At 40.1% G+C, this 11,338-nt stretch overlaps 1 protein-coding gene and 1 pseudogene across 1 annotated transcript; one reads left to right on the top strand and one right to left on the bottom strand.

Annotated features, from left to right (window-relative positions):
- Positions 1-312: 312 nt before the first annotated feature.
- LOC113391530 (vesicle-associated membrane protein/synaptobrevin-binding protein-like) lies at positions 313-1,102 on the bottom strand (annotated as a pseudogene).
- Positions 1,103-5,346: 4,244 nt separating this feature from the next.
- Positions 5,347-7,055, top strand: LOC113391525 (putative nuclease HARBI1). Its single transcript, XM_064220194.1, has 5 exons — positions 5,347-5,794; positions 5,865-5,980; positions 6,276-6,325; positions 6,401-6,542; positions 6,621-7,055. The coding sequence occupies exons 1-5, from the start codon at positions 5,736-5,738 to the stop codon at positions 7,013-7,015; spliced, it is 762 nt and encodes a 253-aa protein (XP_064076264.1). The 5' UTR covers positions 5,347-5,735; the 3' UTR covers positions 7,016-7,055.
- Positions 7,056-11,338: the final 4,283 nt, after the last annotated feature.

The raw sequence follows: 11,338 nt of genomic DNA, 5'->3' as shown, positions 1-11,338 counted from the left end.
TTGAGAGTCAGAGCGACATACACTTGGGCCACTTCCAGTCGGTGAGCGCAGTTTGTTCATAGTTGATCCGTGTTTTGTCTACCTTATCGGATTAGCACTGCTTTTAGAGAAGGCAAAAAAATAAGAGGCCGTCTTCTTTCCCCGAGGTGAGGAGGAGCGGTTACCTCGTCGCTGCTTTAGTTTTAGAAGTAGAAAGCTTTAAATTCGCACAATTAGTGTAATCAACTTCACTTCCTAATGTTTTGATAATAGGTGTTAATTTGACAAAACTTCCAATGTACAGTATTTTTAAATGACGCACAGCACGTCCACTCAGTACGAAAACTTGTGACGAATTCGTAATATGCTTTCTTCCTCCCTCAAATGAATCACTTCATTCGTCGCCTTTTGCAAATCGCTTTCGAGGTTTTCAAATTTTGGGAAATTAGTCGTTTTCGCGCTTAACGATCCCGACGTGAGGTCATCATCCTTCCTCTTTGCTTCATTCTGGATAAGACCTTCTACAGCATCCTTTGTTAGTGATTTTACATCATCAGCTGCGGACACTGCGACTCTCTTCTTATTGACTTCGTTCTGGGCCGCGGTATCACCAGCATCATTAAGATTAGTACCTCGAGGTGTCTCAAACACACATTTCAACTTGTAGTCCATAAGCTGATCAGGACTTATTTCCTTCCACACTTGATCTATGTTAGTTTTTTCCCTCGGGAGCAATAACACTTTGCACCATAAACTTATGTTTATGTTTTTCATTGGGGTCCACATGGACAGGCTGAGGAGTAATTGCTATATCGAGTTTGGAATTGGGTTCGAGCACCCCAGAGTTGGGACGAACGCAATACGCTTCTTTGGGGCAGTGGTCTTGATTTTGAACAAGACGGTATGCTCTGATGGGTTTGTCAACCTCATGTACGTTGCGTAGCCCAGTTCAAACAATCCTGAAAAATCAACTTTGAACTTCAGTTCATTTTGCGGCTCTATAGTTAACACTTGGTTCGGCATTTTGTGTTAATTATTGTATTTCGTAAGCAAAATTAACGGATCAAGATTATCTTTATAATCGAGATGTCGGCCACAGTAAAGATGAATGACGAATTCGAAATGCGCCCAAGGCTTCTCCCCCTGCTGAAACAATCGCAACATCTAAGACCCCTCAAGTGGCCAAGCCCAAGCTGGTTGCCCCACGTACAGCTGCAGTGGTGGTAACGCTGCAGCCGGAAGCGTAACAGAAGGGTGTCACGTATGCCCAGATCTTGGAGCGCGCCGAGCAGGGCGTGCGTCCAGACGGGGTCCCAGGACGGGTCCTGCGTGACACCTTGGTGCACCTAGGTGGGAGGCTTCGGGAACTGTTTGACGAGTGTCTGTCTAGCGGGCAGTTCCCGAAGTCGTGGAAGGAGGGCAAATTGGTCCTGTTGCCAAAGGGGAGGCTTCCCCTAGACTCTTCTTCGGCATACAGACCAATTGTGCTGCTGAACGAGACGGGCAAACTCTTCGAGAAGATTCTCGCTACTCGTCTTGTTCAGCATCTCGAAGAGGTGGAGCCGAGTCTTTCAGAGACACAGTACGTGTTCAGGGCTGGTCGTTCAACGGTGGACGCCCTGAACGCCCTGAAGATCCGAACCACAGAGGCGGTGGCCCGAGGGGACGTGGTCTTGGCGGTATCGCTGGACGTGGCGAACGCCTTCAACAGTCTTCCTTTCGAGACTATTAGGGAGGCACTCAGATACCACAGGGTGCCTTCTCATCTCAGGAGACTTTTGGGGGCATACCTCCGGGACCGTGTGGTCCTCTGGGAGGAAGGTGTTGGGCGAATTGTCCGGTTTCAGGTAGGTTGCGGCGTTCCACAGGGGTCGGTTCTCGACCCAATACTGTGGAATGTTGGCTTCGATTGGCTCCTGCGAGCACACGTCCTTCCCGGAATGGGGGTGTTTTGCTACGCAGACGGCACTCTCATCACGGCGAGAGGGCGGAATTTTCAGGAAGCGTCCCGCTTGGCTGAAGTCGGAACTTCGCTCACGGTGGACCGTATTGGAATGTTGGACTTGAGGGTCTCCATCTCTAAAACGGAGGCCCTTTTATTTCACGGTCCACGCCAGGGACCCCCCAGAGGGGCATCTATCACCGTCCGCGGGACGTTGATTAAGGTGCAGGCCCAAGTAAGGTATCTAGGTCTGATCCTGGATGGAAGATGGAGTTTCGGGCAGCACTTTGTCCAACTGGGCCCGAAGCTCATCAATGCCGCTGCCGCCTTAGGTCGCATCCTACCCAACGTGGGAGGACCAGACTCGCCATGTCGGCGCCTATATGCCTCTCACTGCTCGGAACAAGGCGCATCTGCGGAGACCGCAGAGGATCGTAGCGGTGAGAGCGATACGTGGATACCGTAAGGTTTCGTGGACGGCGGCGACGCTTCTTGCGAGCGATCCGCCTTGGGAATTCCAGGCGGAGGTGCTCGCGGAAGTTTACTGTTTCCGGGTGGAAACCAGAGCGAGTGGCGACCGTCCAGGGTCCGCGGAGGTGGAGCGAGTAAGGGCTCTTGCCCAACGAGCTCTTATTCACAGATGGGAGGAGGACCTGGGGTCCCCAACAGCAGGCCTGGCGGCAGTGGAGGCGATCCGTCCCCACTTGAGTCGATGGTTGAAACGGAGTCACGGCACACTCACATTCAGGCTAACTCAGCTGCTTACCGGGCATGGTTGTTTCGGTAAGTACCTGCACCAGATAGTGAGGCGGGAAATGACGCCCGCTCGCCACGCATGCGGTGCGCCATTGGACACAACGCGTCACACCCTGATGGAGTGTGCCGCCTGGAGGCCTCAGAGTCATTCCCTGGTGGCGATAGTCGGTGGAGATCTCTCGTTGCCGAACGTGATAACCGCCATGCTAGGCAGCGAGAGGTGCTGGAACGAGATGGTCTCTTTCTGTGAAAGTGTAATGTCGCAGAAAGAGGCTGCGGAGCGGGCGCGTGAGGAGAGGGCCTCTGCGGATTCGCTCCGACGAAGAAGACCGGGGAGAAGGCATAAGCGCTATGCGCACCTTCTCCCCCCGCTGTAAGCGTCGCCGGGAGTAGGGGGGTTCTCTGTACCCCGAGAACTCCTCTAGCTTAGAGGCCCATGGTGGGCCAACCGTCGGAGCGTTACGGTAGCATGCGCAAGCGATCCCGTGATGCCCCCCTGTAAAGAACGAGTGGGTACCGCTGGTTTTTTAGTGGGTATAGCGTTATTGAAGGTAATTAAGCCTTTTAAAGTAATTGGCCTACAAGTGATTTTCCGTTTCTTTTGTTTTTCTTTTATACCTATTGACATCATTTGGCCACAGTGATCCGATGTTAGGTTTGACAAGATTTACTTATTAACGGCCTAACAATTACAAAACACGTTGTCTATACAGGTTGCGGAAGTTGCTGATATTCTTGTAGGTTCAGAAAACATTTTATTTAGATTAAAGGACTGAAATAAATTTATGAACTTTGTACTTATGGAAGATTGCACTAAAATATAAATGTTAAAATCTCCACAAATAACATTCTTTCGCCCAATACAAACTCGCTTAACGCTTCGGGCATCCTCCAGCACACATTCAAACAGGTTAAAATGTGATTGTGGAGGTCGGTACACGCACATTGCTATAGTACAATCGAGTTCCACACATGACAATTCAATAGGGCGCTCTATGGAAAGATCTACAGTGTCTGTTCCGTCTTTACAGTTTATCGTCTGCTTTGTGTCTATCAATGATCCTCCATGTGTAGCTGATTTTCTAAAGAACGCACTTGACAATTTATAATTGTTAATACTAGGTGGTAGTTGATGTAACAAGATCCAATGTTCTGTTACATAAAATATATCAATAATAAAGTACTTTAAAAATAATTTTCTATTTCATTATCTTTGCTAGATAAGCTCTTTTTTTTATTTTTTATTTATTCGTTACCACAGTTTACATAGCATATTTAAGGTTGGGTCTCTCTAGTGAGCATGATTCATACTCGTATCAGAGGGTCATACTCTTCCATAACATGTTGTGTTATATAAGCAACCAAAGAATAAACAAACTTTTAATTAATATAAAAAAAAACAAAGAAAATAAAGTAAAATCAAAAAAAAAAAAGATAACTGAACTAATATTTATTACAAAGTGCAAGTGTTTTTTGTGAGGCAAGTGTGGGTGTGTGTGGGTGTGTGTGTGTGTGTGTGTGTGTGTGTGTGTGTGTGTGTGTGTGTGTGTGTGTGTGTGTGTGTGTGTGTGTGTGTGTGTGTGTGTGTGTGTGTGTATGTGTGTGTGTGTGTGTGTGTGTGTGTGTGTGTGTGTGTGTGTTTGTGTGTGGGTGGGTGTGTATAAGTGAGTGTATAAATCATTGCTGTAGAATTAGTGTATGTGTTTTTATACGTAAAAAAATTATTTTTTACTTCCTACGAACGAGTAGTTCGATCTCGTCGTAGCTTTTTGTTATTAACGTTAATTTTTTAACCTTATCATATTGTACGGGATAAATTTTAAATATTTTATTCATGTTATTGTAGAGATAAGCACATTGTGTTAGATATTGATGACTAGCAAAAGAAGTTTTGGGAGCATACACGTCAGTAACTTTGTAGCTTAGTCTTCTATTTAAAACTTCTGCATTGAATTTCAACGATTTGTGTCCTCTAAGAATAATCCGTTGAACATACAATTGTCTTACAGTTAATACCTTACTTGCTGCATACAACATACGCGTAGGGAATTGATAGGGCAAGAAGTGGATGACTTTTAACAACAATCTTTGGGCTCTTCCAACTTCAATGAATTTTGTTTTAACAGCACCTCCCCACACAGGAATACAGTACCCCAATACAGACTGCGCCAGTGCAATGTATATTTTAATCATTAGGACCTTAGAGGCAACGTGTCTTAACATTTTAAAAATCCAAATCAACTTACGTAACCTGAGGGCTTAGCCAAGTTGAGATAGTTTTGACAAGCGCTGACGAAACGATGTCGAAGTTTTTGATCGATAACTAAGCGATCTTAGAGACTCAATAGTTAACGCTAAAAAAATGGCGTCTTACATGGTGATCGACAAGTGTTTTATTTGTTAAACTTATTTTTTCTATTATTACCTTTTAAAATGCATACTTTAAATATGTTGTGGTGTGCTCATAATGAAGAAGTGTGGCTTAGGCGGCAAAAAAGAGACAAAAATCGTCAGTGCATGGTGGAAAACATACGCGAAATGCCGGCAAAATTATTTGTGCAGCAATTACGGTTAGACAAAACAACCTTTGAAGCTCTTTGTCATGAACTCCGACACAAGACTTCGTTAAAAGGAACCAAAGAGATTCCCCTCAATGTTAAGGTAAGTGCTTAATAATCTTATTGATAATTTATTTATTTATTAAGGACACACCACATGTCATAATAAAAACATATTCAGAATTAACATAAAGTGTGTGACTCTTCAAGACAGCCACAACAGTTATTTTCGTTACAGTTATATAATAATAACATAAACAATATTTTTACAATAATAAAAATTACTCACAATAGAATATTGTATTTGATATTTATTTTTTAACGTAACTATGATAAATTTCATTTCCTTAATTGTTGTGTGTTTGTAATTATTTTGCACTCTTAGTTTCCTAGCAACAGGATCCTATCAGCGAATTGTTGGGGTTTCTCAGCATCTTGCCCAACGGACAGCTAGTCGGTGCATAAGACAAGTCATTGATGCTTTGAACCACTCTGCTATCATGGAAAAATGGATCAAGTTTCCGAAAACACGACAAGACAGAGCATTTATAAAACAAGAGTGAGCATTTAAAGTAACAATATTTAATTTATGAAATAAATTTAATAAACATAACATTTTAATTTACGAGGTTCCAAAGAAGATTTGGCCTGCCTGGTGTAATTGGGTGCATAGATTGCACCCATATAGCTTTGGTAAAGCCCAACCATGAAGAGCATCTATATATAGAGCCGAGATGGCCCAGTGGTTAGAACGCGTGCATCTTAACCGATGATTTCGGGTTCAAACCCAGGCAGGCACCACTGAGTTTTCATGTGCTTAATTTGTGTTTATAATTCATCTCGTGCTCGGCGGTGAAGGAAAACATCGTGAGGAAACCTACATGTGTCTAATTTCAACGAAATTCTGCCACATGTGTATTCCACCAACCCGCATTGGAGCAGCGTGGTAGAATATGCTCCATACCTTCTCCTCAAACGGGAGAGGAGGCCTTAGCACAGCAGTGGGAAATTTACAGGCTGATTATGTTTATGTTATGAAGAGCATCTTTTTTATAATAGAAAAGGATATCATTCCTTAAATGTTCAAATGGTAGATATAATAATTATTTATATTGTACGGCATGTTAGAGTGAGATATCAGTCTTAATAGAGGTTTTATTTTCAGGTTTGTGATAGTAATCTTTTAATTTTAAATGTAAATGCAAAGTTTGGTGGAGCTACACATGATTCACATATATGGTCTTCTAGTAGAGTTGAATTATATATGCGTGAACTTCATCAAAATAATGAGAAAGTATGGCTCTTAGGTAGGTATTTATAATAATAAAAAGATCTAATCTAAAGGAGTTTAATTGTGACTAACCAAATTTTAAAATAATTTTCAGGTGACTCTGGATATCCACAACGCCCTTGGCTTATGACACCTATCCTCAATGCAGTTGAAGGTTCTAGGGAAGACCAATACACTCGATTGCATGTGCAAGCCCGTAACTGCATTGAGCGATGTTTTGGATTACTCAAAGCAATGTGGAGATGTTTGCTTAGAGACAGGGTTCTTCACTATCATCCTCGTGTAGCTAGCAAAATTACAATGGCATGTTGTGTATTACACAATATAGCTTTGCAATCTGGGCTGCCACCACCACAACCACTTCCTGCTGCACATGACAATGGGGATGATACAATGATGCAAGATCCCACATCCACTGCGTTTGTAGGTAGCCAGAGTGAAGTAATCCAAGGCAGAGCCATGCTGAGTTGTTTATTGAATAGGATATAGTAAGATTATTTTAAGCTTTAATATGAATCTATTTTACATTTCTTAAAGAATTTGTAGCAATCATTTCAAAGCTACCGATAAATATTCTTCAAACAAAGGTCGTACACTTCTCAAAAAGAACGCTGTTCCCGTTATAGAGGTAATAAAAAGAGTAAAAAACTAAATGAAGTATTTATATATATATATATAAATATATATATATATATATATATATATATAGAAATATAAATATATATATATATATATTTATATTTCTAGCCTACCTCAATAGTGACGAGATATATTTTACTTATATTGTTTTATGAGCCGAGATGGCCCAGTGGTTAGAACGCGTGCATCTTAACCGATGATTTCGGGTTCAAACCCAGGCAGGCACCACTGAGTTTTCATGTGCTTAATTTGTGTTTATAATTCATCTCGTGCTCGGCGGTGAAGGAAAACATCGTGAGGAAACCTGCATGTGTCTAATTTCAACGAAATTCTGCCACATGTGTATTCCACCAACCCGCATTGGAGCAGCGTGGTGGAATATGCTCCATACCTTCTCCTCAACGGGAGAGGAGGCCTTAGCCCAGCAGTGGGAAATTTACAGGCTGATTATGATTATGTTATGTTTTATTTCCCAGGAACACATCAATATAAATATTGTAACCTCCCCGACAAGTCTCGACAATGTCAGCATACTGTATATGGTAGATATTTTTGAAACACCCAGAAAAGCAGCACTTAAAAAACGCGTACGTGAATTAACATGCAAGAAAAAACTGTTGCAGAAAAAAAACAAAGTACTAGTTCAACAAAATAAAAAACTGAAGAAACGTATTGCCATTGCGTGATATTGAAAGATTTAAAGAAAAAAATCGAAAGAACAGCCTACTTAACTAAATTTAAAGACAGAAAAGAAATAAATTGAATCTTTTCGAAGGAGTATGATTGTTTTATAATATGTGTATTTCTTTCTATTTAAAACGTCTTAAATTTTTCACCTACCTTTTATAATATTTATTTGTTATATAGGTATAAATCCCGGCTACAAATTCTGTACACGTGGTTTGTACCTTCTGCCTAATTAATTTGTTAGTCTATGATGGCAACGTGCGGTGATTGGTGGCCCCAATAATATTTGTTTACACGCAATTAAAACATCTTGTTGTCTCTTTTATTCTTATTGTTTTTATCAAGCTTTCCTTTTTACTTGTAGCGAAATGTAAAATAAACGGCCCCGGCGCTGAACACTTTTTTATGTTGTTTAGTAAGTGTATAACATATCTATTTATTAGAATATCATTGGTCATGTGATTATGTTTAGGAATGAGTCTTATTAAAACTAAAAAGATGACAGAAATCACTCGTTTCTTTGTTGTTGACTTAAAATATTTTTTTTAGGATGTCTTCACGATCGTAAAAAATTATTGATTTAATTTATAACTGACTGACGATAATGATAATCCTCATGGTCTAGACGATCGCTAGGTGATTCAGAAACTCAAATTAAATATATACTAGCGCCACTTTGTGAGATTGTAAGTAATACGAACTAATTTTCAGTGAGAACTGTATTATTTGACATTAATTGGCATTCTCAGACTCGATTTCGAAATTAAAAAATGAAACTAACTTCGACTTAATACGTCAAATTAAAAGTTGATATAATGTGGCGGAAGGCTCTAGTGAAAACTGTAAATCTATTTTTTTTTTTTTTATTTATAAACACTTTATTGCACACAAAAGACAAAAGATACAGTGTACATAACATTACAAGAACATATAACAAAAAAGAGAAGCGTGCAAAGGCGGTCTTATTGCTTAAAGCAATCTCTTACAGACAACCCTTTAGAGTAAGAATTTGTCTGTGGGAAACGGGATGGTGCAAACAAGCATGTTTTATTCTTAAACAACTAAAAATTAATCTTTAAATAATACAAATAATATATAACAAAATACATATATATATGTTTAATAAATACATATGTATTATATATACCAAATAATTATATAAATAAAATTATATATATAGCAGAAAGTTATACTAAACATATAGAATAAAAATAAAACTTACGTACATAAAATATAATACTTAATAAATAAATACTAATAGTATGATAATATAGGAAATAGTATTTACGCAGATTGAATAGATAAATAATACTTATGTAACCTATTTTTAAATATATAAATTGACTCAGATTGACGAATATCGGTAGGGAGCGTATTCCATAGCTTTGCAGCTGTCATCGTAAAGGATTCGCTATAGAAGTGGGTATGAGCGACCGGCAGTGACAGTTTGTTGTCAGAGCGTGACCGCAGTTCATGTGGATAGCTGACGTCAGTACCCACAAAACAGAACCGTTCCTTCAAATACGCGGGAAGAAGAGGATTATAGAGGATAGAGTAAAGAAGAGATAACATGTGCAAGTTGCGACGATGTCGAATAGTAAGCCACTTAAGTTGCGCCCGATATTCGGAGACGTGATCAAATTTCCGTAGACCAAAGATGAATTTGATGCAAACGTTCTGTAACCTTTCTAGCTTATTGAGTTGGTCCTCAGTAATGTTTGTGTAACAACAATCTGCGTAGTCCAAAATAGGAAGTAGAAGAGTTTGACATAACGTGATTTTAGTCTTAATGGGCAGAAAGTGTTTCCAACGTTTTAACAAATGAAATGTGGCGAAAACTTTTCTACTGACTTCAGCAACTTGCACAGTCCAGGATAATGTATTATCGATAAGAAGACCAAGGTTTTTAACGGAACTGCTAAGTGACAAAGGCGTATTGTTAAAGATGATCGCAGGTAGGTTGGCGTAATCAACTTTAGTAAGTAGTTTGGAGCTACCAATAATAATGACCTGCGATTTATCTGGATTTACAAGAAGCCCGCACGTCTTGCTCCAAGTACAAATTTTATGCAATTCCTGGTTCAGCCTCTCAATAGCCCCTCCGATACCTGTTAAGGGAGCAGAAACGTAGACCTGCAAGTCGTCAGCATAAAGATGAAAGGAAGACGAGAGGAGATGGGATACAGTATTAATAAAAATGGAAAATAAAAGTGGAGAGAGGACACTGCCTTGAGGAACACCAGATGAGAGAGATTGGAGGCTGGATAATTTATTATTAATCCGTACACATTGCTGACGACCAAACAGGTAGCTACGAAACCACTCACATGCATCGGAAGAGATATTAATCGACCGAAGCACTGCCAGCAGGAGATCTAAATCAACCGTATTGAACGCATTACTGAAGTCCAATAATGCCAGGATACTAACATGTCTGTTGTCCATGTTAAAACGTATATCGTCGCATACTTTAAGTAGGGCAGTAGTAGTACTATGACCTCTCCGAAATCCTGATTGGAAATCAGAGAGTACATTGTACTCTGCTAGATACTTTGTTAATTGAAGATGGACAATACGTTCTAACACTTTAGACAGAAATGGAAGGATAGATATTGGACGAAAGTGAAAGAAAGATATGGGATTTTTGTTTTTGGGAATAGGAAGGATATAAGCTAAACGCCAAGTGGAAGGGAATTCATTATGGTCAAGGGAGAAATTGAAAATGTGAAATAATATAGGGAGAACATAATCTAACACAGCAAGTATCATTCTACGGTTGATTCCATCACATCCCGTGGCATCGGATCTTATTGCAAGGATGTTGGCCTTAACGTCACTAGCAGTAATTGGGGAAAAGTGAAAAGAGGGTCTGTTAGGAATAGGCAAGGATCTAAAATGATTTAAAGTACTAATTATATCACTGTTGTTCATTAGGACAGTACTAGCAAAAAATCCGTTCAGAGCATTGAGATCAACAGTATGAGGGATCCTGGATGCTTGTCGTCCAATACCTAGAGATTGTAGGAATTTCCATGTCTGAGAAGAATTGCTGTTCTCAATCTTATCTTGTATATATTTACGTTGAGCATCTCTACATACTTTACGGCACCGATTACGTAAACTCTTATATTTCACGAGGTTGTCAATAGTTGGGTTTAATTTAAATTTTGATTTAGCTCTGTCACGCTTCTTCATTAACTTCCGAATGTCCTGAGATAACCAAGGTGCAGGTAGGTGTTTGAGCTTGATGGGACGGAAAGGAGCATGTTTATCGAAGAGATCATTTAGAGAGGAGTTAAAAAGTTCAAGTTTCTCATCGATAGTAGAAGCGTTTAAAATTGAGTCCCAATTGATAGCACTAAGATCCTGCATAAATTTTTCGTCGTCAAAATGTTTGAAGCTTCGACGCATGACCACAGTGGGTTTAACTTTCGGCGGACGTACTTTGTACGACAGATATATTAGGTCATGGTACGAAAAGGCTTC

This window comes from Vanessa tameamea, chromosome W, assembly GCF_037043105.1.
Source record: "Vanessa tameamea isolate UH-Manoa-2023 chromosome W, ilVanTame1 primary haplotype, whole genome shotgun sequence".
Taxonomy (NCBI): domain Eukaryota; kingdom Metazoa; phylum Arthropoda; class Insecta; order Lepidoptera; family Nymphalidae; genus Vanessa; species Vanessa tameamea.
The sequence above is the reverse complement of the archived record's forward strand: the minus strand, read 5'-3'. Positions and strand labels throughout refer to the sequence as shown.

Coding starts and splice junctions, on each gene's coding strand:
- LOC113391525 (XM_064220194.1), top strand. CDS start 5,736: ATGGAAAAATGGATCAAGTTTCCGAAAACACGACAAGACAGAGCATTT. Junction 6,326..6,400: donor ATTCCTTAAATGTTCAAATG/GTAGATATAATA, acceptor TTTTATTTTCAG/GTTTGTGATAGTAATCTTTT. Junction 6,543..6,620: donor TGAGAAAGTATGGCTCTTAG/GTAGGTATTTAT, acceptor AATAATTTTCAG/GTGACTCTGGATATCCACAA.